General features: G+C 46.9%; 1 protein-coding gene across 7 annotated transcripts in view; it reads left to right on the top strand.

The window, feature by feature from the left end:
- Nucleotides 1-21,783, top strand: part of MATN2 (matrilin 2) — a 134,491-nt gene that overhangs the window by 33,806 nt on the left and 78,902 nt on the right. For 6 of the 7 annotated variants that reach the window (XM_045560716.1, XM_045560715.1, XM_045560721.1 and 3 more), the window contains exons 3-4: nucleotides 12,132-12,701; nucleotides 20,546-20,668. In XM_045560716.1, the coding sequence (XP_045416672.1) occupies nucleotides 12,132-12,701; nucleotides 20,546-20,668 (693 nt within the window). The remainder of the gene's footprint in view (nucleotides 1-12,131; nucleotides 12,702-20,545; nucleotides 20,669-21,783) is intronic. The other variant, XM_045560717.1, reaches the window with a different exon arrangement.

The following is a 21,783-nucleotide window of genomic DNA, read 5'->3' as shown; positions in this document are numbered from 1 at the left end:
TTCTGGCCTCCAGGCCTTGGCACATGCCACCCTTTTGCACAAATTTCCACTGCAACTCTTTGCCTGGCCAACATCTGCTCATCCTGAAATAACTTAATAATAATAAAATGCTCATCACCTTGTCCAGGAATCTCCTTCCACCCCCATCCTCCACTGTGGGATTGGTGCTCTCCTTCAGGTTCTAGCTGCTCATGAATCTTACGAATCTGTCTTCTGCACACAGTTTTAAGTGCTTCCCCAAGTTGAGGCTGGTTCTCATACTGTATCCCTAGCACCGAGCACAGAGACGGGGTTCCTGTAATGTTTGCACAGCCCAACCAATCCAAAATGATGACAGAAGTGTCCCCATAGACAAACTCTGTCCTTGCTGGCACAGGGTTGTGGAATATTTTGCCCAGGCTCGTAGCTAGCCCCTTCCTGCCTGCATACCTGCACCTGCTTCTTCAGGCGAAGGCCCCACAACCCTGTATCAGTGAGGCCTGACGTTTTGGGGCCCCTCCCTCCTGGCACTCCTCTCTCGCAGCCCAGCCCTGCCCTGCTACTCACAGGTCTCTGCTCTGCTCCCGGCTTCCACTGACTGAACTCTCAGAAAGCAGGTGAGGCAATGGCTCAACTTGTTACGTTAAAATACTCCTGTGACTCAAATGCCAGTTTGCTTTTTCAAACCTGCCTATGCTGTTTTTTACTTTGCAGAGAGCAGAAATCTCCTAACTTTCCCAGTTCTTTCTGTACTATCTCGTATTGGGGGATAGAGTGTGTGTGTGTGTGTGTGTGTGTGTGTGTGTGTGAGTGTGTGTGTGTGTGTGTGTGTTACAATTTTAAGATATGTGTCATTTCTTGATTTTAGAAAGGAAGAAAGATGGTGACAGGGGATTTGATATAGAAGAACAAAATTCTTCTGTATGTATTCAGTCAGCTCATATCACTTTATTAAAAAAGGTTTTAAAACCATTGACTATTTCAAGGGTTATTTTACTTCTCTTTATCAATTAGGAAAAAGACTGTTTGTATAGTAAACTCTGAGCGAGGACTTGAGGGACATTTTTTTAGCAAGACTGGAGCAAACTGCTTTACCTTGCGAGGAAATTCAGTTCATTGGAAACTGTTTTCTCCGGGCTAAACTGGGGCAGCTTTCTGTTTGGCTCCATTGCAAAGAAAATTGTCCAGGGTTCTGGAAACCACAGTTGTTGAACCTCATACGATGTCTCTTTTCTTTCAGCTCATGTAACAGTTACTAGAGGAGACTGGTGTGATGTGGCATGTTTTTCCTTTCTTTCTTTTTTTTTTTTTCTTTTCCATTTTGCTGGCTCGTTGGTGCACACTTCCTGCAGGCCTTAGAGGGCTGTGTTCCTAAAGGAATTTATGACAGTCAGCAGGGACAACTGAAATTTGAGCTGGTGTCAACCCAGGATCCCTCAGGGCCCCGCTGGCCAGTGTCTCTGCTTTAGGGAGCGCGTGGCTACCCAAAGACGCAGGCTCATTCACCAGAACTGTCTTAAAACAACAACAAAACTCAACATGACATTGCCAAGCATACTTTGCACAGAAACTTCCCAGTGTGTATCTCTGTGGGCAGACAGACTCCATCCTGCAAGGGTCCCTCTCTCCCAGCACACTCACTGCTCTCTGCTCTGCAAAGGCCCTTCTTGGTAGCTGGTAGGTATCAGAAATAACTTGGTAGAAAAAGGTTAACGTTCAGCCTGTACTCAAGCATTCTTGAGAGAAGCACACGGCACATGGCACCTTGAAGGGGATCTGCTGCTTGTTCCCCAGCTCGCTGGGACAGGTGGGTCCGTGATAGAAAACAGAGCAGGAGAAGCACCCTGGGCTGGCTCTGGCGGGACAGTGAGCCCAGCCAGCCACAACTTCTCTTTCCTCAGCCATCTGCTACCTTTTTCCTTCTTAACAAGCTTTCAAAGCAGGTGTATTGGGGGGAGGCCAGGGAAATCACCTCCATCTGGATGCACATTGTTACTTTTATCCTCAGTAGTTGGCCAAGAGGTAGAGAGTGTATTTGCTCTGTACCTTTATTGGGTTTGTGCCCCCTCATTCAGAAGTACAATCTCTAGAGACTGTTCTTGGTGATCTAGGGTTAGGCTGTTCTGGTTAAGCATGTGTTGTGCTTATTGAGTCATAATTCATCCTACTCTGCCTTGCTCTGCAGTCACCTATATACTTGTCTCAATGACCCCTGGACTGTGATCCTCCTGAGGCCAGGGACTGTGTCTTCTAAATGTCAGCATCCCCACAGCACCAAGCAGTGTATTTTGCCTGTGGTGCCTTCGGTTCACTGCCTTCTGTGTGCCAGCCCTGAGCCAGGCGTCAATGAAACAAAGATTAATAAGGCCCAGTTGTGACCTCAAAGGTGCCTTATGGTTTGGTGGGGCTTGCAGGCCAGTAACCACCATAAGTGTCTGTGGAGTGACATTCCTGCATGTTAAGTTACTAACTGGGCTTACCATTGTCACTGCCTGGTGATCAGAAGGCACTTTTGGACTCTGCTAGGTACAGCTGGTGAATCTCTGGGGCCTGAGGCACAGTAATGTCTCCCAGGGCACCGGCCCAGGCAAGAGGCAAGAGGGGGGAGTGGGACGTTTGCACTTAGGGGAGTGTGTCTCGAGTTGAGCTTTATCTCCTGGGTCTCATTCCAGTCTAGCTGCCAGTTAATGTGTTATCTGGTGACTGAGAGGGTAAGGGAGCTCTTCTCTGCAACATTTTCCCGTTAAGAGGAAATTCTTTATTCTAGGCCACTGCTGGAGGGCAGTGGCTAAAAATGGCAGGTATTAGAGTCAGGTTGATGCAGTGTTTTTTTTTTTTTTTTGAGACAGAGTCTCGCTCTGTTGCCCGGGCTAGAGTGAGTGCCGTGGCGTCAGCCTAGCTCACAGCAACCTCAGACTCCTGGGCTCAAGCAATCCTTCTGCCTCAGCTTCCCGAATAGCTGGGACTACAGGCATGCGCCACCATGCCTGGCTAATTTTTTCTATATATTTTTAGCTGTCCAGATTATTTCTTTCTATTTTTAGTAGAGATGGGGTCTCACTCTTGCTCAGGCTGGTCTTGAACTCCTGACCTCAAGTGATCCTCCTGCCTCGGCCTCCCAGAGTGCTAGGATTACAGGCGTGAGCCACCGTGCCTGGCCTGATGCAGGGTTTAAGTCCCTGTTCCACTACCACTCATTAGCCCTGTGACTGTGTACTTGTTATTTAAGCTGTCTAGGCCTCAGCTTCCTTATCTAGGACTGAGGGGTAATGATGGTGCCTACCTCCTTTGTTTTCTGACCCCAACTGAAAGCCAAGATATACCTGCCATGCACACGACCCGACAATGGCACAGAATGTTTACAAGAATCCAGGATGTGTGGTCGCCATATTTCCAAGGCTGTCCATGCCTGGTTTGGGGGAAGAAGGTGCTAGGACACAGGAAAGGGGTGCCCTGCCCCTGTCTTCTCTTCTAGACTCTTGGTAGATGGTCTCTCTGGTTCACATGTCCCTAGAGATAGAGTTCTCAGATATGTCATGCCTAAGAATCACCTGGAACAATTAAAAATGCAGATTCCTGGGTCTCAGCCCCAGAGATTCTAAGACATTGGGTCTAGGGTGCTGCCCAGGATTCAGCATTTTAAATAAGTCCTCCAGGTGTTTCTCATATCATCAAGCTATGGAGGGTCCCTGCTGTGGCCTGTTCTTTGGGGTGCTTCGGCTGCCAGCTTTCCTGGCCCATTCCAGCTCATGGACGGGACCTGCAACCTCTCTCTCCCCTGCCTTCCCACGCCCCTACCCACAAGTGCACACCAAGGGCAAGGAGCAAAGACCCAGGTAGGACATGTAGGTGTCTGGTGCTATGCTGGCTACTAGGGATTTATAGAACACACAGCCTGTGGCCAGGTAGCTCTGCATGTGAGATGCTTGTGAGAAAGTGCTCATTCAGAGGTAGACGGGTGCCAGGGGGCTCAGAGGAAGGCCATTTAGGCCAGTGGCGAGGGGCCCATCAAGGGAAAGTTTTCAAAATAGGTGACTACAGGGCTGAGGCAGAGAGGATGCTGTGCAGGAAACTACAGACAGGCAGTCTGATAGTGTTGGGGCGTGAGGTCAGAAGTTCATTCTCCCTGGAACGTTAGTGACTTTGCTGTTAGTGTCCTTTAGGACGGTGGCTTCTGAATAAATTGCTGTGATGAAACAGCTCCCCGAGGCCCATTTATACTGGGAACTCAGAGCTGCCAATTCCAGCTATTGTGACTCAGATCAATGAAACGCACCAAAATATTCATTCCTAGGAAAGTTCTGGTACAAAGAGAGGAAGACAAAGGTCCGTTTTGTCCGGAAAGTCCCTCTCTCTGGCCAGGAAAGCCACTGATGAGATGACTGGGACATCAGGTGGGAGCTAAGGGGAGTGACTGGGAAGTGGCATCTGGGTGGCAAGTTGATTTCTTTCCATAAGCCCCTCCGGTCTGTGGGTGGCAGGAACTTGGGGTGCTGTGTTGAGAGGAATGCTGTGGTTGAACTTCGATTCTGAGGCTGGGATTGATTAGGGGTGTTTGCTGCAGGTACGGAGACCGGGGGCGTGAGAGCAACAGGCAAGGCTGGGATTTGCCATCCTGGCTCCAGCTGTCACTCCACATGTCTCCCTTCCTGTGATTTATACAGTTCATTTTGAACGCTACGTGCAGGGCTTGACATTTATACAATTAGATTTCATCTTGTTAGCTTTGACTCATTACTGTGGCCCTCAGAAATCCTTTCCAGCCCGACCGTGTTACTTGGCTTATGAGCGACTCCTCTCAGCATCTTACATAGTGGTGTAGAGAGAACCACACATGCCCCCAGGATTTGCAAAAATGTTTGGAAAATGTTACCATTTTGTAAATGATTTTCTGATGAGTCCAAGATATGTCCTAGACCCATTAAGTAGTCAAGGGTGTTTCCCTAATATAATATAATATAGTCAAGTATTCAGGACAGTCCCCGGTGGTTCTTTCGGAAGATGTGAATAGAACATGACTGATTCAAAGGAAGCCCAGCTCATCAAGCACATCGTACAGTGTCTGGTCTGATGTAATGTGGCAGCTGGCGACTGACTAATAAGGGAATTGGAGAGGGAAGAATTGATGGGCTTTCTAGCCCTGGCCAAGGACCACAGTGGCCTGATCGAGCACACTAAATACAGGGAAATTGCAGGTTAAGTTGCACTGGGGGCCAAGAGCAGGAAGAGTCCAAATTACCTCCGAAATAGCCTCCAAGTCACCTGTAAGCACTGAGAGCTAGTCACAGTCTGAGGGCACCTGAGGGGGGCAGCAGGGGCCGCATCTCAGGTGTATGTGGGCACAGGCTCACTGAGCACAGTGTTGGGAATGGGGGGATTCCCTGTGCTATGTCTCATGGTCACTCTTTGCTGTCAGTCCATGTGTCTGTCTGTCTTTCTTCAACAAGCCCAAATAGTTCAACTCTCATAAATCAAGTGCTTATAGAATGCAATTTCCCCATATTCTGATGTGCTGGTTGTATATTCCTATAATGGAGGATCCATGCCACTTTCAGTTTGGGGAGAGCATTCCTTGAAATCTTTCTGTCTCTTTTGCTCTGACCCTGTGCCCACCTGGAGCCCCCATCATACATGCAGCTTCATCTGCAAGCTCACGTGCTGACTGTCGACACGGCCAGCCTTGTCTGCCCTTCTTATTTCTCAGGGTCTGCTAAGTATGATTAGCTAATTTACCTTTATTCAGTCTCTTAGATATGGGCCCAATTGAGTACTTCAGCCTTTGTCATGGAGCCCCAGACTCCAAAGCCAGGTTGACCAAATGACTGTATTTCCCGTGTCAACTTTGATGGTTTGTCTGCAGATACCTAGGGTGCAGTGGTGAAAGAATCCCGGCTTCCAACACTGCTGAGTCCAGGCTGAGGGGGAGAGGGCCAGAATTGATTAATAATGTCTGCCAGGAACTGAAAAATAGGGCTTTGCTAAGCTTGTCCCCGAGAGATAGTCAACCATTTTCTCTCTTCCTTCCCCACCTTCTCTGCACGTATCTCTAGAGACCTCCTTCCACACGGGCTTGATGTATATCTATCAACAACAGCACACTCTGTCTTCTTAGTCTGCCTACTTCATTGCATCCTATGATTGTTTGTCTATGTGATTGCCTTTCACCATCGGGAGTCTTTTCCTTTGTTGTATCTCCAGAGCCTGACACGCTACAGGTACTCACTAAGTATTTGTCAATGACTGGCTCTACCTAAGTGCTCTACTAACTGTTCCTCACACGTGGGATCTGCGTTTCTGCCTCACTACAGTCGTCTGCCTTGCCGAGATCCCAACTATACATTTCCCAGGATCCTCCTGATCTGTTCCATCTAGGAATAAAAAATAAATTTTGCATGCCTTTTTGTATTTCTTATAGTCCTGGTGGCTCATAATGATCATGGCCTCTCTCCCTCTTTCTTTCTCAACATAAAACAGCATTAATTTTTGCCCCTAGTGTCTCTTTGAAACTCTTGGGGTAAGCTAGTTTTTTCTCTGTCCCTTTATGAAATTTTAACTGTGGTTTTAATCATGTTTCCTAGTGTTTTGGGTCACCTTTAGGTAATTAAAAAAATCCTCTGTTCTAAGAAGAGTTTCAGCTCTTGGCTTACTGCTGCTCTCTCCAGCATGACTCTTGTTATAACTTGGTGGTTTCAATATCCATGTGAATCATCCTTTAATAGCTTTGGCTTTCTTTTCTCCAATATTCTTGTCCTCTACCATATCTCAGCCACTCACTTCTCTTATCTTGATGCTGTGATTACGGTGACTGTAATCCCTCCATAATCTCAATATAAACCTCCTATCTTCCCGGGTCACCCCTTCTAGTATTCCAGCTCCAGCAGTTCTGTGACCTTATCTGGACTTTCCAGCCATTGATCCTGCTATCTTTTCACTGTCCTTCACCCCCTCAGTTCCTCTATTCCCTGCTGCCCCAGCTCTAATTCCACCAGGAATCACTGTAGTCACCCTGCCCATGACCTTTGCCCCTTTCCTGACTCATCATTCTCGTGTGGCTACGTGATAACCCTGCCTCCCCCGCATGCCTGGGCAGCTGAATGGAGCCGCAGCAAAACGCACAACCACGTGGATTAGTCTCATGGATCTTGCAGATTTCATGATCACCACCTCCAAGTAGGCCTTTAATGCTGCCTGGAAATCACACTCTAGCTCCGTAATCCATTCACTCTCCACTGTCCTAAAAACTGTTAGTTTTTTTTTTTTTCTACTTGTATCATTAAATTTTTCACGGTTCTCTTGTTAAGTGCCCACTAACCATCTGCTTGTGGGACCTTTGCTGAGAATTGATATGAAGCATCACATTTTCTAAAATCCATTTCCCTGGGCATTTGCCTATTGTCCAGACTATATTCCTCCTATTCCCCATGGTCCCTTGAAGATCAGTGACCTCTGTCTTTCCATCACATCTGTCCCATCCTACAATCTCCTGTGGGACGCCACTCCTACTAAGCTCTCGATAAGCACTTGTCGAGTGAATGAGAATGTGAACGCCTCACAGTTTGATTTACTGGGCTGCTGCTGTTCAGGGAGGCAAGCATCTGTTTTCATCATTTTATTAAGTTTTTTTTTTTTTTTAAGTAATACAAATAGGCATTTAGCAAGGGAGAAGCACTTGGCAGGAGGCAGGCAAGTTTGGGCCATAGCTCTCAGGATCTGATTCCAGGCACGGAAAAAACTGACCCCAGAGAGCCAGTGCAGTCTTGGTGCATCTTGAGTATTCTGGAAATGGCAGGTCTAAAAGGACAAAATTCTTTCACATTCATCATTTAAGGGGTGTATAAAGAATAAATAAGCCAATACACATTGGCCTGGCACTTACCTAGTGCTCAATAAATATCAGCAATGAATTATGATTATATTCTCTTTTGTGTCTCACAACCATCCTGTAAGGTATTATTACCTGCATTTTACAGAGGAAGAGACTGAAGGTCAGAGAGTTTAAGGAGGGGCTCAAGTCCATTTGGACAGAAAGTGGCAGAGGCTGGACTGGCATGGGATCCTAGGACTCTAGTACTATTTCACTTAGGATTTCCGAGCACCCTTAGTCTCCAGATGAAATTATTTTACCCCCATCATGGGGATTGATATCTCTTCCTTCTCCAAACATGTCCTGACCTCCCCAGGCAGATGGCATCAGATACTTACCGTATGATTACAGCCATGACTGAATTTAGCCAGAAGAGGGGAGGCTGATTAGCCACAAGGCTGCAACCCTGAGAGGAGGAAACAGTTCTGAGGTTGCACCCTGCATTCTGCTGGAGTAGGAATGTTGCTTAAAATTGTCCTGGCTCAGTTTCCCTTCTCTGGAAGGGTAAGAGACACTCTTTTGGCAAATACATGGACTTTGGAGTCAAGCTGACAGTATTGGGAATGCTGTTGACAGCATCCAGATCATTGCTTTATGGTTAGAGGGATGACCAGGCCAAGGAGACAGGAATGTCCTTCACAGAAGCAAAGTTCAGCATAAGAGGAACACATGCAGAGTTTTCTCTGTGTTCCGTTTTCTGGAAACATCTCTCAACAGTCTCCATGTGGAGAAGCTGTGGGGCTCTTCACAGCAAATATTTTAGAGTGCTCCCAAGTGTTTGCAAAGCTCATATTGTAATGCCAGCTATATTGAGAATTTCTTAACATGCTTGCCATGAGATGGTGGAGGAGGCATCGGTATAGTCCCAGGTCTGACAGTGATGAGCCGTGAGGTCTTGCAGAGATAGAGTCATCTTCCTGAGCCTCAGTTTCCCTTTCTGTAAAGTGAGTGAGTTGGACTCTATTTGGACCCCTCCAGCTCTAATATTTTATTAGTCTATGATGCCATGAATCAAAGTTCAAAACTAGTTGTGTTCCCTTATAAAATTGCAAAAATGTGGGTCCTAGAATCTATGATTCTGTTAGCAGGACCATACCTACTCTAGAACTTTTTGACTTTGTGTTTGTTATTATCTTCTTGAGCTAACTGTTCTAACTCAATTTCTTCTACCTGAAGCCTTGTTAACTCCACCAGAATTCCATTTAATTCCACAAACAGTGGCTGAAGACTCACTGTGTGTCCAACTGCATGGGTACAAAGATGAATGAGACTAGTGTCCCACCCTTGGGGAACTCACAGTGAAAAAGTCAGGTCAAGACTTGCCAGAACTTCTTTTCTCCAGAGATCTATTCCTTGACTAGTGGTTCTTAAAATGTGGTCCCTGGACCAGTAGCATTGACTTTACCAGAGAACTTGTTAGAAATGCAAACCTACTGAATCTGAAGGTCCGGGATATGTGGTCCACTGATTTTAGTTTTTAACAAGTCCTCCAGGGAATTGGGATGCACACTCAAGTTGGAGAACCATTGAAGTAGCCCTCCCAGGGACAAGCTATGAGACTGTGGTTCTGAGCCCTCAAGAGACCTGAGGAGACATCTTGAAGAAAATTCAGTCACTTGGGCTGCCAGGACTTGGTATTTTCAACTCAGAATCCCAGCTCTCTTGGAACCTCCAACAACATTTTGAACCTCTGTGGCATTTTTGTAAATGTCCAGGCGTTGTGGAAACTACCCATTTGTTTTGACAGGAACTAATCCCATTTAGTGCATAACTCCCCATGGAACTTCCAGGCTTCCCTTTCAATGGATTGTGATGCTTGGTGGGATATTGACACCATGACTAAGACCCATAATAAAAATCTCAGTTCATGGAGGACTGCCTGCTTCTAAAGATCTCCAAAGGAAGAGAGTTCTCAGGAGGCCAGTTCTCTGTGTACCTCCCTCCCTTCAAAGGTGCTTTAATTAATATCCTTCTCCATGGCAGGGTCTCAGCCTGGTCTCTGTTCTCCTCAACAGGTGAAGATCATTGGGTCACAGTGTAGTAGATTCAGACATGAAGGGTGGGGCAGGTGTGGCTCCTGGAGAGGGGCTTGCCTGGGTCCTGGAAGTGACTGCTCCTGTCCTTCTGGGAACTGCAGATCTGTCATCCACTGCACCAGCCCACGGCTATGTGCTAAACCATAGGTACCTTGGTGAAAATTAGAAATGCACCTCCTCCAGGTGCCTGTTAGGGTGGACTCGGCCCCTGGGACTCAGGGCTCGGCTGGATTTCAGTTGTGCTTGCCTCCTTGGGCAGGTGGCTGTGTGCAGCACCAACTGCACAGCCACAGCCGTAGCCCTGCCCCGCCCAGACCAGGGCTGGACACAGGTGAGGGCTGAGGCAGGGGAGCCGGTGGGGGTGGGGCAGGTAGAGGAGACCCCGCACATGCAGCCACCACATGTTGGGGGTTCCCACAGGCAGGCTCTTTCCCCACATCATTTCCTTAAATTCTCACAACTACCCAGTGAGGTGGATATTAGGATCATCTCCATATTTTTGTTTTCTTTTTCTAAATTATGAAAAATTTCATATTCTCAGTGCTTCCATTTTGCCATCTGTCCAGTGGGGATGATACTCCTAGCTCTTTTCTCAAAAACTTATTCTGAAAATCAAATGAGACCATAGAGACAAAGTGCTCTGGAAAAAAGGTTTTAGACTATCCTACAAATGTTAGGTTTTATATAGATCTTTTCGCTGCGTCCTCAAAGGCGATTTCTGGGACCTCTGTCTTGAGAAACTCCCCTCATATCCACCCAGCCCCCCAACAGTGTTATATGTGGGTGTGGCAGAAGGTTGGTTTCCTGCCAGGCTCCTGGCGTTTGGGGGTGCCTCCCCCGAACATCATTAGGCTGGGAGGCTGCAGTGATGGGCGTGTGTTCAGGCGCTTCGGGACTAGTCACAGCCTGGCAAGCCCGGCTGGACAGGATGACCTCATGGGCCTTTCCCACTTCTCGTCTTTGTGACTGGCTTCACTGTTTCATTTTGGCTTTCTCTCTCCTTCTTGCAGCTGTGGTGATGGGGATTTAGGGCAAGCATTTAGGATCCCTTTTCTAATCCCTTTCAAATCCTGATTTAGCTGCAAAGTCCGGGAAGAGGGAGGAGAAGGAGGGAGGAGGGACTCCCCTGGCTAAGGGGAGCAGTTCAGCACATCTGAGAAACTCCACCAGGGACACCCACCTTCTGCCCACCGAGGCAGGAAGCCTCTCTTCCCATCCAATGTCATCCGCGTCCCAGAAACACGGAGGTTTGAGTCAAACCTCTTACAACCTTCTCGCTTAGGTGCTTAAGGCATAAGGGTGGTAGCGGTGGGGTTAGAGAGAGACTTAACATCTGCCTTTTCCCAGTTGAACTGTGTCCTTTACTGACATGTTTCTTGGTCAGGTCCCTTTTTCTCCATTTCCACTGCTGCCTCCTGGATGAGATCTGAGTCCGCCTCTCAGCCAGATTAGTGCCACAGCTGTGTGGACCATCCACCTTGAAAACCACTCAGACTCAACCGGCTTTTCATTGTGTAGCCTCCCTGCAGGAGAGCTCAGTTACGCAGCATGATGCTAAGACACCCCATCCCCAGTGGCACCATGTGCAAATTCCTCTGTCTGAATTTAAAGGTCTTTACAGCTTCAGGCTATCCCTCCAACTGATTCCTGCCTGCAACTCCCTCCCTCTGCTCCGAAGTCTCATCACTTACTCTGTTACCCACCACATTCATTCCATCTTGGGCTTTTGTTCGTGTGTTCCTTCCCTCCAATCCAAACACTATGCATCCATAAGGCAAGCTCAGGTCCTGTCCACTTAACCTCAGCCCACTAATATCCTATTCCCTTAACATCTATTGTCAGACCACACAGCTTCATACTGGCTGTTCTTTCACTTTTCCATTAGTTAAGTCTCCCCAGGTAGACTGTAAGCTCTTTGACATTGGACCCTGTCCTAAGCTTCTTGTGTATTCTCTGCAGTGCCCAGCCAAGTTGTGTGCCTTTTGGTAAATGATAAAATAATTTTGACCTTGATCAGGTGTTTGCCCACCTAAAAACTGCATTGGTGACTTTCTAGAAACAAACCTGTTGATTAATCTTGCAAAAAGAAATCCTATCTGTTTGTAGCCCATAGTCACAACCATCCAGCCATGCACATGTACACCCTGACAACTTCCCTGAGGGAGGAGGGAAACTGCTGAGGACAGCCTCAGCCACTCTGTGTTGGGTCCTTAACTCTGTTCTAATGTGTTCCGCCTCTCCTCTTTCCCCAGAGAGCTCCTGTGAGGATAAGCAGGCAGACCTGGTCTTCATTATCGACAGCTCCCGCAGTGTTAACACCCACGATTATGAGAAGGTCAAGGAGTTCATCGTGGACATCTTGCAATTCTTGGACATTGGTCCTGATGTCACTCGGGTGGGCCTGCTCCAATATGGCAGCACCGTCAAGAACGAGTTCTCCCTCAAGACCTTCAAGAGGAAGATCGAGGTGGAGCGTGCCGTCAGGAGGATGCGGCATCTGTCCACGGGCACCATGACGGGTCTGGCCATCCAGTACGCCCTGAACATCGCGTTCTCAGAAGCAGAGGGGGCCCGGCCCCTGAGGGAGAATGTGCCACGGGTCATAATGATCGTGACGGATGGGAGGCCACAGGACTCAGTGGCCGAGGTGGCCGCAAAGGCACGGGACACGGGCATCCTAATCTTTGCCATTGGCGTGGGCCAGGTGGACTTCAACACCCTGAAGGCCATTGGGAGTGAGCCCCACGAGGACCATGTCTTCTTGGTGGCCAACTTCAGCCAGATCGAGACGCTGACTTCCGTGTTCCAGAGAAAGCTGTGCAGTAAGTCCTGCTCCTCTATGGCCCTTCTAAGAGAGTCATTGGATTCATTCATTCATCTTCAAGTGCTCATTCTGTGCTACCATGTCCCATGTTCTGTGCTGGCAGTGGGTGTTCAGCAAAGGCCAAGATAGGCACAGTGTTCTCTTGGGGCTTCCATTTTAGCCAAGGAGACAGATATTAAGTATCTAATTACACAAATGAGTGAGAAACCACAGTTGTGACAGTGTAATGGAGGAAGAATTCAGGGCATGATGGGGAGAACAACCCCAAGACCTAACCTAGGCCCTGGTGTCGGGGAGCTTGCCATGGGGGAGAGACATGTGAGCCCACACTGCAGAAGGAGTGAGAGTGGGTAAGACCAGGTTTCCCTCCAGCACATCGAGCTGCCCTGGCATTCCTTAAGTTGGAACTTGTGAGTTGGAGTAGGACTGGGAACAAGGGCAGAAGTACTAACGTAATTTCTCCTTGGGTGGTGTGGAATTTCAAGGCATTTTTGCCCCATGGTGGTGTTAGCAGTGGATGGTTTCTCAACTGACAAAGAGGCCCAGTATACTGGGAGGACCAGGATGCGGTCCTGGCAGCTTCCCACCTGTTGAGGCTGCAGGTCCCCCTCCCGCCCACCAACTTCAGTGGGAAGATGCATTCTTCTATGTTGAGAGTTTTCTTCCCTCTCTTGCTTTCTAACCCTCTTCTCCGCAAGGCTTCTCTTTCCCTTCCTTCCCACACTGCTCCCGGTTACCTCCAAACCTAGCTTCTGCCCCCACTTTTCTCAGCAGGGCAGCTCACTTGTCTCCCCAGTTTCCTTTCTCTTGCAGCTGCCTCCTTGTCCCTTCCTCCTCCAGGAGGACAGGGGCCCAGGGTGCCAACCCAGGAAATGTGCAGCCTGACCTGGCAAACAGTGTCCCATCCTGCCTTGTCCACCCCCGGTGGTCTCTGTCCTCTCCTCGACCATGTGTCTTTGGTGGAGAAATAAAAGGAAATACCTGTTTTTAAATGACCAGTCTTTCCCCGGTGTATGAGTGGAGAATGAGCTTAAGAACCAGACTCCTCACCAATTCTGCAGGAGGGGGAACCTTCCCCTCCAGGAATGCTGGTGACCAGTTAGTTCTCAGATTGTGACAAATCCTAGAGCTCCACAATACAGGCCTCAGGGAGGAAGAACAGTGTGCTTTTGATGTGTCTTAAACAAATGCCTTGCTGAGAACTAGCCCCAAAAAGCAGAGACCCCATTCATTCTTGACTCCAGAGTCAAAAGATTTACTTAAAAAAAAAATCAATGCCGTGAAGGAAAGATAAACTTTTCTTTGCAATGTCACTCGGAAAACGTTCAGAAGTGCCATTCCCCTGGCCCTGCAGAGAGGCTGTGTTGCGGTGTGCCGTGGCCTAAAGTCAACTGGAAAACTTCAATCAGTAGAACACACTGCAAACATTTTTAAGGTTTATGACTTTAAATGACTTCTGCAGAATTTATGTTCCCCCTTTCCTGGAAATATTAAAAGAGAAATTGGTTCCCTAACAGCTTTGACAGTTTATTCATTTGTGTTGGGAAATTTTAATGGAGGAGTTCTTTTGTAAGCACTCTGGACTTGGCAGCCAATGGCAAGAGGTACTATGATAAGGCTGTGGAGCGACACAGCAGGACTGACCCTGTGTCGTTGAATGTGAACTTGACCGTGCAAGAACCTTCTCTGTGTGCTTTATGGCAAGGCAGCAAAATTATAATAAAAGGCAGTTTGGATTTTTTTTCTTCCCCATCATCTTTGTTGGAATCTGGAAGCTCTAAGAAAACATCAGTATTGCTCTGATGGCTCATGTGGCCTGCGAGTGAATTCCCCCGGGTCCCCCATCTGCTCTGCAGGGGCTGCAGCTGCGCTCTCCCTGCACTGCCCGCTCTGCTGAGCAGACTCGTCAACTGACTTGAAAGGTTGAGGAGGCCTCAGGGCCTCTTTATCAACTACACAGTAAAGACCGCAGGAACTAACATTATAGAGCACTTTCCCTCGTGCTTTCGTGTTTGATCCTCAGGAAAACCTGGGGAGTCGGGAGGCACAATACTATCCTTCCTTTTGTACAGGTCTGTACGCTTGTTAAGTGAGTCCTCCAAAAACAAACAGCCAGGAGGTAGTTCTGATTCCAAATCTCTTGCTCATTTTACTTCTCTGCATGTCAGGAATTCTAAATTCCTCTTTTTAGGTAAACCGTTTTCTGACGGCAACCTCCACAGTCTAGCCTTGCCAGGTAAACCTGCTTTGTGGTTGGCATCACCCGAAATAGGTGAAGCTCTGAAGGGAGGCTTTGTAGGGTGAAGAGGCACAGGCTGCAGCTGCACAGTGCTGAGTAAATCCTTTGTGCTCACCGAGCCTCAGTTGCCTCATCTGTAAATGGGGCTTTTACGTGCAGAGAGTAGATGTGTGAACAAGAGTTATAAACCATAGAGCCCTATTCAGTGTGCACCATGTTGTGTGTCATTACCATCAAATACACTGAGGACCAACGGGCTGGGCAAATGGCCTCAGTTTTGATCTGCACTCAAATGACCAGACAACAGTTGTCATCTTCCAAGCTGCAGATGACATCTCTGAGGTTTTGGAAGTCTCATTTGTTCCTTAAAATGTGTATCAAGCTATACCCTGATAATAGCTAATCTTGTCCTTTCTTTGAACTTTTTATACATTATTCCATTTAATACTTAAAACTGCCTTTTGAGGCAGGTACCATTATTATACTTTTTTTTTTTTTTTAGAGATAGGATCTCTTGCTCTGTTGCCCAGGCTGGCCTCAAACTCTTGGGCGCAAGAGATCCTCCCATCTCAGCCTCCTGAGTAGCTGGGACTACAGGTGAACGCCACTGCATCCGGCTCTATTATCTTCATTTTCTAGAAGTGGAAACTGAGGCTTAGAAAGGATATGTAACTCCAGATAGCAGAGTTGGAGATTGAGAGCCTCAGCTCTTACCCTCCACATGCCAGGCACCAGGGCTCCAGCTGGTGGGAAGATGTTCTCCTTCCAGAGCAATGGGATGTTTGCTATATGAACTGTGCACTTCAGAGGCCTCAGAAAGTCACCTGGGGCTGGGGGAGCTTGAGCCAAAGAATGCCAGGCTCTGCCAACGGGCTCCAGGACAGCTTTGAAGAGGAGGTGATAATAATAAAGGCTAATATTTATTGATATTAATATATGCATGTGCTGTTTTAACTATTAGTATATGTTGTCATTTTATTCATACAACAAACCTTTGACGTAGGTGCTCTTATAATTGCCATTTTACAGAAGAGGAAATTGAGACCCAGAGAGGTTAAATAACTTGTCCCAGGCCATGCAGCCGTAGGGGTAGAGTTGAGATGTGAGCCCGGGAATTCTGCAGGCGGAACTGATAAGTGATGCTGCGTCTGCAGAGTGGAGGAGGCAGGCAGTCCCCAGGTGTGATCAAGGCGGGACCTTTATCACACAGTGGGGAATTGATCCGGCTGTGGAGCCAGACTGCCTGAGGTGAGAGTCTTGGCTTTGGCTCTCTCTGGCTGTGTGGCCGTGAACCTGGATACAGCGGTGGCTTTATACCCAAGGCCAGGGACTTCCCACAGCAGCCACAGCAAGGGGGAATCCTGAGGCTACATTCTCAGGCCACCCCTGAGACCTCCAGAGAGACCTGGAGGCCAGGTGCCTGTGAATTGAGGTCTTGTCTACAAGTTGACCAAAACCCCACACATCCTGGGGTGTGCCATGTTTGCCACCCAGGAAGAGAGAAGAACACTGAGTCTGGGGGCTGGAAACGCTGACCCAAGAGCTCTGGTGATTCGAGGGAACCTGGGCAGGACTGCTTTTAATCAGCCTCTAGGTGCCTGCTTTATCAGCCTTTCTAGATATTTTAGAGCAAGGAGCCAAGCTGTTCCTGTCCTAATAGCTCCACCCCACTCGGGCCCGGCCGATTTAAAGCCCTAATAATGTTCCTAGGACACACCCTCATCAACTGGCCTGGGCAAAGTCCACGCAGACTGCAGCCCTTGGAGGCCGGCCCCGTGGTGCAGGCGTGGAGTCTACCTACTCGGTAATCGCTCCTTTCAGTACCTCCAGGCAGCCTCGCCACGGTGATCGCCCCTTTAGTCAGTCATATAATCATTAAAAAACATTCAAGTACATATTTCCTAGCCAGAAAATCCAATCCTGCCAGTGACTTAGTCTGCTGGTGAGTTATTCCCCCCAACCCCACGAAGCCCTGCCTGAGTGTAGACCCAGAAGGCCTTCTGAGAAACGAGGTTACTGGAGAGAGGAAGGCACCTGGGCCCAGGTGCTCGAAGAGTCACTCAGCACTCATCCATAAAGTTCTACAAATGGGAAAGTGTTATTCTGTTTTAGTAACGATGGTAGAGATTCTTTTGGTTGAAAGTTCAACCAAGTTGAAAGAAATTCAACTTGAACTTGCTTTAAAAGGGGGAGGGGGACCGTATTGTACTATTCACGGCAGTAAGGCCAGCAGCGGTGAGTTACAGCCCCATCCCTCCCTCCCCGCACTGCTCTCCTCCCTCTTGGGTCAACGGGCAGGAGGCCTGTCGGTCCCCCAGGGTCCCTTGCCTTCGGTTTGAGCTCCCTTTGCTCAGTTCTGGTTCCTAAATGCCAATAAAGCACTCTGATTGTCAAACCCTGTACCAACCAACAGTGGCCAGGAATGGGGCTGCCTCGGACCCCCTACGGCATTCGCAGAGAGAAGGAAGGGGAGTGTCTAGAAAAAGGGGGTGCTACGCAAACTAAATAAGAGGTATCGGTCCTGAGGGTCCCTAAAGACCGTTCATGGTTTTATTCTACAGGTGAAGAAATAGGCCTAACAGGGCTGCCAGACTCACCTGAACTTGCCTCATTTGTTCAAGGTAGAGGGAACTGAATCCAGGTCTGGCTCCTGACCCAGTGCTGATTCCACCACAGCAGACTATGGTCTCTGAGCTCCAATTTCTTTTATGGTACGTGGCCAAAATAAGCCTTAGTGACAAGCTGTCACTTCAAAACCCTATGTGGTAGTTCTTTTAATTCCCCCATTTGCTGGGTGAGGAAAGTGGAGTTTAGAGAAATGAAGTCATTCATGGAAGGTCATAATACGTTGTGAGCTCTAAGCTGTCAGGTGGTCTGTTCCCAGGAGCCATCCCCTTCCCCACTGTGCTGCCTGCTGCCCAGCAGGTATTTTCTCTGCCCCACATCTGCTGTCGTCCTCTTTTGTCTGTTAAGGTCTCAGTAAGAATATGGGCACCAGGCTCATCTCATGGGCCTCCCGCCAATGGGTGACTGCCGCGTAGTTGGTCGCCTAGACGCTAGACTTCCTTTGTTCTGGAGGAAGGTGGTGATGTGCTGTGAGTTCCTCAGGAATGCCTCTCTGCCTGTGGGCAGTCTGACTCCAGCAGTCCAGGAAAAGAGAGCCTTCCAGAATGCGGAGCAAATGCAAATTAAATATAAGATAATGATATTTTTTCTCATAAGGTTTCCAAAAACTTAAAGTTTGATTAGACTATGTGCTGAAGTTTTGAGGGGGTGGGAATTGTCACTTTTGTCATTGGTGGTGTGAACCATCTTGGAAGGCAGTTAGGCCACATCTATTTAAACTGAGACCCAGTCCTAGAGAAACAATTGCACATGTTCAAGAATGTTCATAACAGCATTGTGAAAGTGAAAAATTGGAAACCTCCCAAATGCTGACCAAGGGGGAGATGGCTAAATAAAATAAGGAATAGTCAAATGACCAATGGATAAATCAGTCTGGGGGGATACACTAGATCTAATGTGTTTCATCAAATCTAAGATACAGTTGATTTCCATTATTCACGATAATTATGTTCTATAAAGTCACTGCAAACACTGAATTAGTGAATACTAAACCATTGCTTTTAGGGGAAATCAATCTCCTTGTCACATTTTTGTCTACTGATCAATACATATCCTTGTTTTATGTGTGCTTCTGTTTAAAGACATCTTATTTGATATATACTGTTGATTCGCTAACAGTGAGCTCACAGCCAAGCACAGTGTAACTCACACCTGAAATGAAGCTTATCTAACACATTTTCCCTGTAAGGCACATCACAGCCTTCCTGCATTTAGGAACACTAGACAGCACTTCTTTTTAAACAGCAAAATCACAGACAAAAAGTACAAAAATGCAAAGAACATGGCACAAAGTAGACTGCAAAAAGGACACTTGTTTGCAGCATGAGAGCTGAAACGAGAAGGCAGAGGGCCGTGTTGTTCCCCCTCAGCTGGGAACATCTGCATCAGGCTGAGCATGTCTGTAAATGACTGTGAAAGCGCTGTGAGTATTGCCTTGGGGTTACAAATAAATTTTATGAGTAGGCGAATTCACAAATACCGAGTCTGTGAATAATGAGGATGAACTGTACATGTCTTCACATTTTAACATCTCTGAAGTTGGACTGCATTTTAGATTCCATGAAATAGTGTATGTATCAATATGGATAGAATCTGGATTAATGTTGAGTGAAAACCAAGTTGAAGCTATATATAGGATGAACCTACGGATGTAAAATAAAACAAAATGCCACCATGCTTTTCCTTTGCTATAAAATGGTTAACAGGTTTCTCGAGCATTCCCCAGGCAATGAGTGGTGTTCTCAGCACTTTACCATCTTAATTAATTTAATCCTCACAAGGTCCTTATGAGGGAGGTGCTATTTTTATACCCTTGTTATATAAAGATGTTAAGAAAATTGCCCAAGGTCACAAAAAAAAAAAAAGATGTTTATTTCATCCTGAAGTAAAAATGACTGATTGGATGTAATCTACAAACTCTCCTAGTGTTATTTGTATCCTAACAGTAACTAAAACACAATCATAAACTCAGAACAATACCTTCTAAATTGTATTGTTATAAAATAAAACAGTTTTAATCCCCTTGTTCATGTATTGCTCTTACCTTGATGTAAAGAGACATATACTTATGATGGATTTCATCAGTAGCCAAGTATTTCTAAGCCCAGGATTAATGGAATTGTTCTTAGCTTTTGAGAGGCCCTTTTATTTTAGCTTCATAAAAATATATTTCTACATATAGACATCTTTTTTGTTTATGAGAACACTTGCATAGCTTGTTCTGTTAATACTGATGCTTGCTAATTTTAAATATGGCTGAGTTGCATCACATTGAATAAAGTCATACATTAAGATGAAAAAACAATGAGAATTTTTATGAGCTTCACATGGACTTATGCAGGAACCAATGTATCTGAAAGCCGAGGTACTCAGAACTAAATGCAGAAATATTTCAAACTGAGACAAAGATTATGGAGACATGAAACATATGAATGCATTTTTTATTCCAAAATTTTTTGTGTACTTTTGCATATTAAAAAAATCACATTACTCTTGAGAATTATGATCCTGAGAAACTGTTCGTTCTTTAACACATCCTTGTTTATCTAATAGCTTTTCTTCTAACCCGATGGCTGCTTACTGAAAATCCACAGTTTAGCCAAAACCCTGTCTGATGCCAGCAAACTTTTTGGATCCCCTTGCCCACCAAATGGGTATTATTAAGTTGAACTGAAAATTTATAGGTCAAAAATTTGTAGGTCAAAAACAATTGGATATCAGTACTTTCATGTGGTTCGGCCTAACACTATTTCCCCTTGACCTTACATAGCCCGGTATCCATATGTCCTGATGGCATTTGTCTAGACCCGTCTTGTCTACCTTAGACTGTGAAACCCCGTGAGGGCAGGGGCTGCAGCTGGTTCTCTTTGGGACCTGCCGTCTCCTTCACAGAGTGGGCTCTGGAATAACATCTGCTGGGTGGAATGAAGTTAGAGGAGGCATCACTGTTCACTGACCTTCTGTGTCTTCCCTTTCAGCGGCGCACATGTGCAACACCCTGCAGCATAACTGTGCCCACTTCTGCATCAACACCCCCGGCTCTTACGTCTGCAGGTGCAAGCAAGGATATATTCTCAACTTGGACCAGAAGACTTGCAGAAGTAAGATTGCTTTGCTATTTGTACTCCTCTCCTCTTCTCTCTTCTTTTGCCTGGGCTCACTTTATGCCTCTGTGGTCCTTCACCCAACCCTGTTTCCGTAGCAGGCCGTCAGGAAGAGTTCAAAGGGTAGTGGAGGCACCTTCTCAGAAACAGCCTCCTTGAATGAGTGAGCTGGTCTCCTTCACCGCCAACCTCGTTGTTTAGGGGGAGTACTGAAGAGCCTTTTCATTCGTCTTTATAACTGTACCCCAGGAGTTGTTTCCATATTTTATTCTCTTCTCTAAAGCATGGACTTAGGGTGGGTTATTAACATTAGCTAGGAATGATTATTCGGGTGTGCAGGGATCCAGTTGCTTTGGTGAGGGACACTTTATAGGTCTCCTAAATTTAAAAAAGGGTAAACAGATATAAAGTGCTAGAACTCACATGCTGTTTTTTCGCCAAGCCCCAAAGACTAAACAATATACTGTGCCAGTGCCAGGTAATCTTCCCCTTAAAGGAGAGAATGACCCAGGTGCTGAGTCTTGTGCCCTTACTTTTTTTTTTTTTAAGTCGTGAGTAAAGCCACTGTGTTAACCCACAGACAGCCAGGCCACCAAAGCAAGGCCTGAGGAAGAGCAGCCCACATGGAGGCACATAAAACTCAGCTAATCTGACGTGCAGCTCATGCGATGCGGAACTGTTATTGTACCGCATGGTAAGCAACTAAGCATTAATGGAAAGCAGTTTGCACAAATGGCTGTAATTAGTATCGCATTTATAGAGCCAAACTACATTTTCCATTTTTCCTCTCACTTTTCAGTTTCAGGGTTGAGTGGTTGGCCGGAGGCCCCTTTGTCCGCCAAGATTAGGTAACATCTGCTTGACCCTCTGGTTCTGTGGCCTGTGGAAGCCGAAAGCCCCCCAGACTGTGAATCCCAGGGGGCTCTGTGTTCTTAGGCTCCTCCCAGACCCCAGGACCCCAGGTCGCAGAACGCAGCCTCAATCAGCCTCATCTTCCGGTTGAACATCTGACACTTCTTCAGTTTCCACAGCAAAATTCACTCGCACCAAATACTCACAGGTTTAATAGAATTAACTGAAGAACTGGAGGAAAGGTCACCTCACGTGCTGCT

The sequence above is a fragment of the Lemur catta genome, chromosome 9 (genome assembly GCF_020740605.2).
Source record: "Lemur catta isolate mLemCat1 chromosome 9, mLemCat1.pri, whole genome shotgun sequence".
In the NCBI taxonomy this organism is placed as follows: Eukaryota; Metazoa; Chordata; class Mammalia; order Primates; family Lemuridae; genus Lemur; species Lemur catta.
Note: the sequence above shows the minus strand (reverse complement) of the source record. Positions and strands in the feature narration are given on the sequence as shown.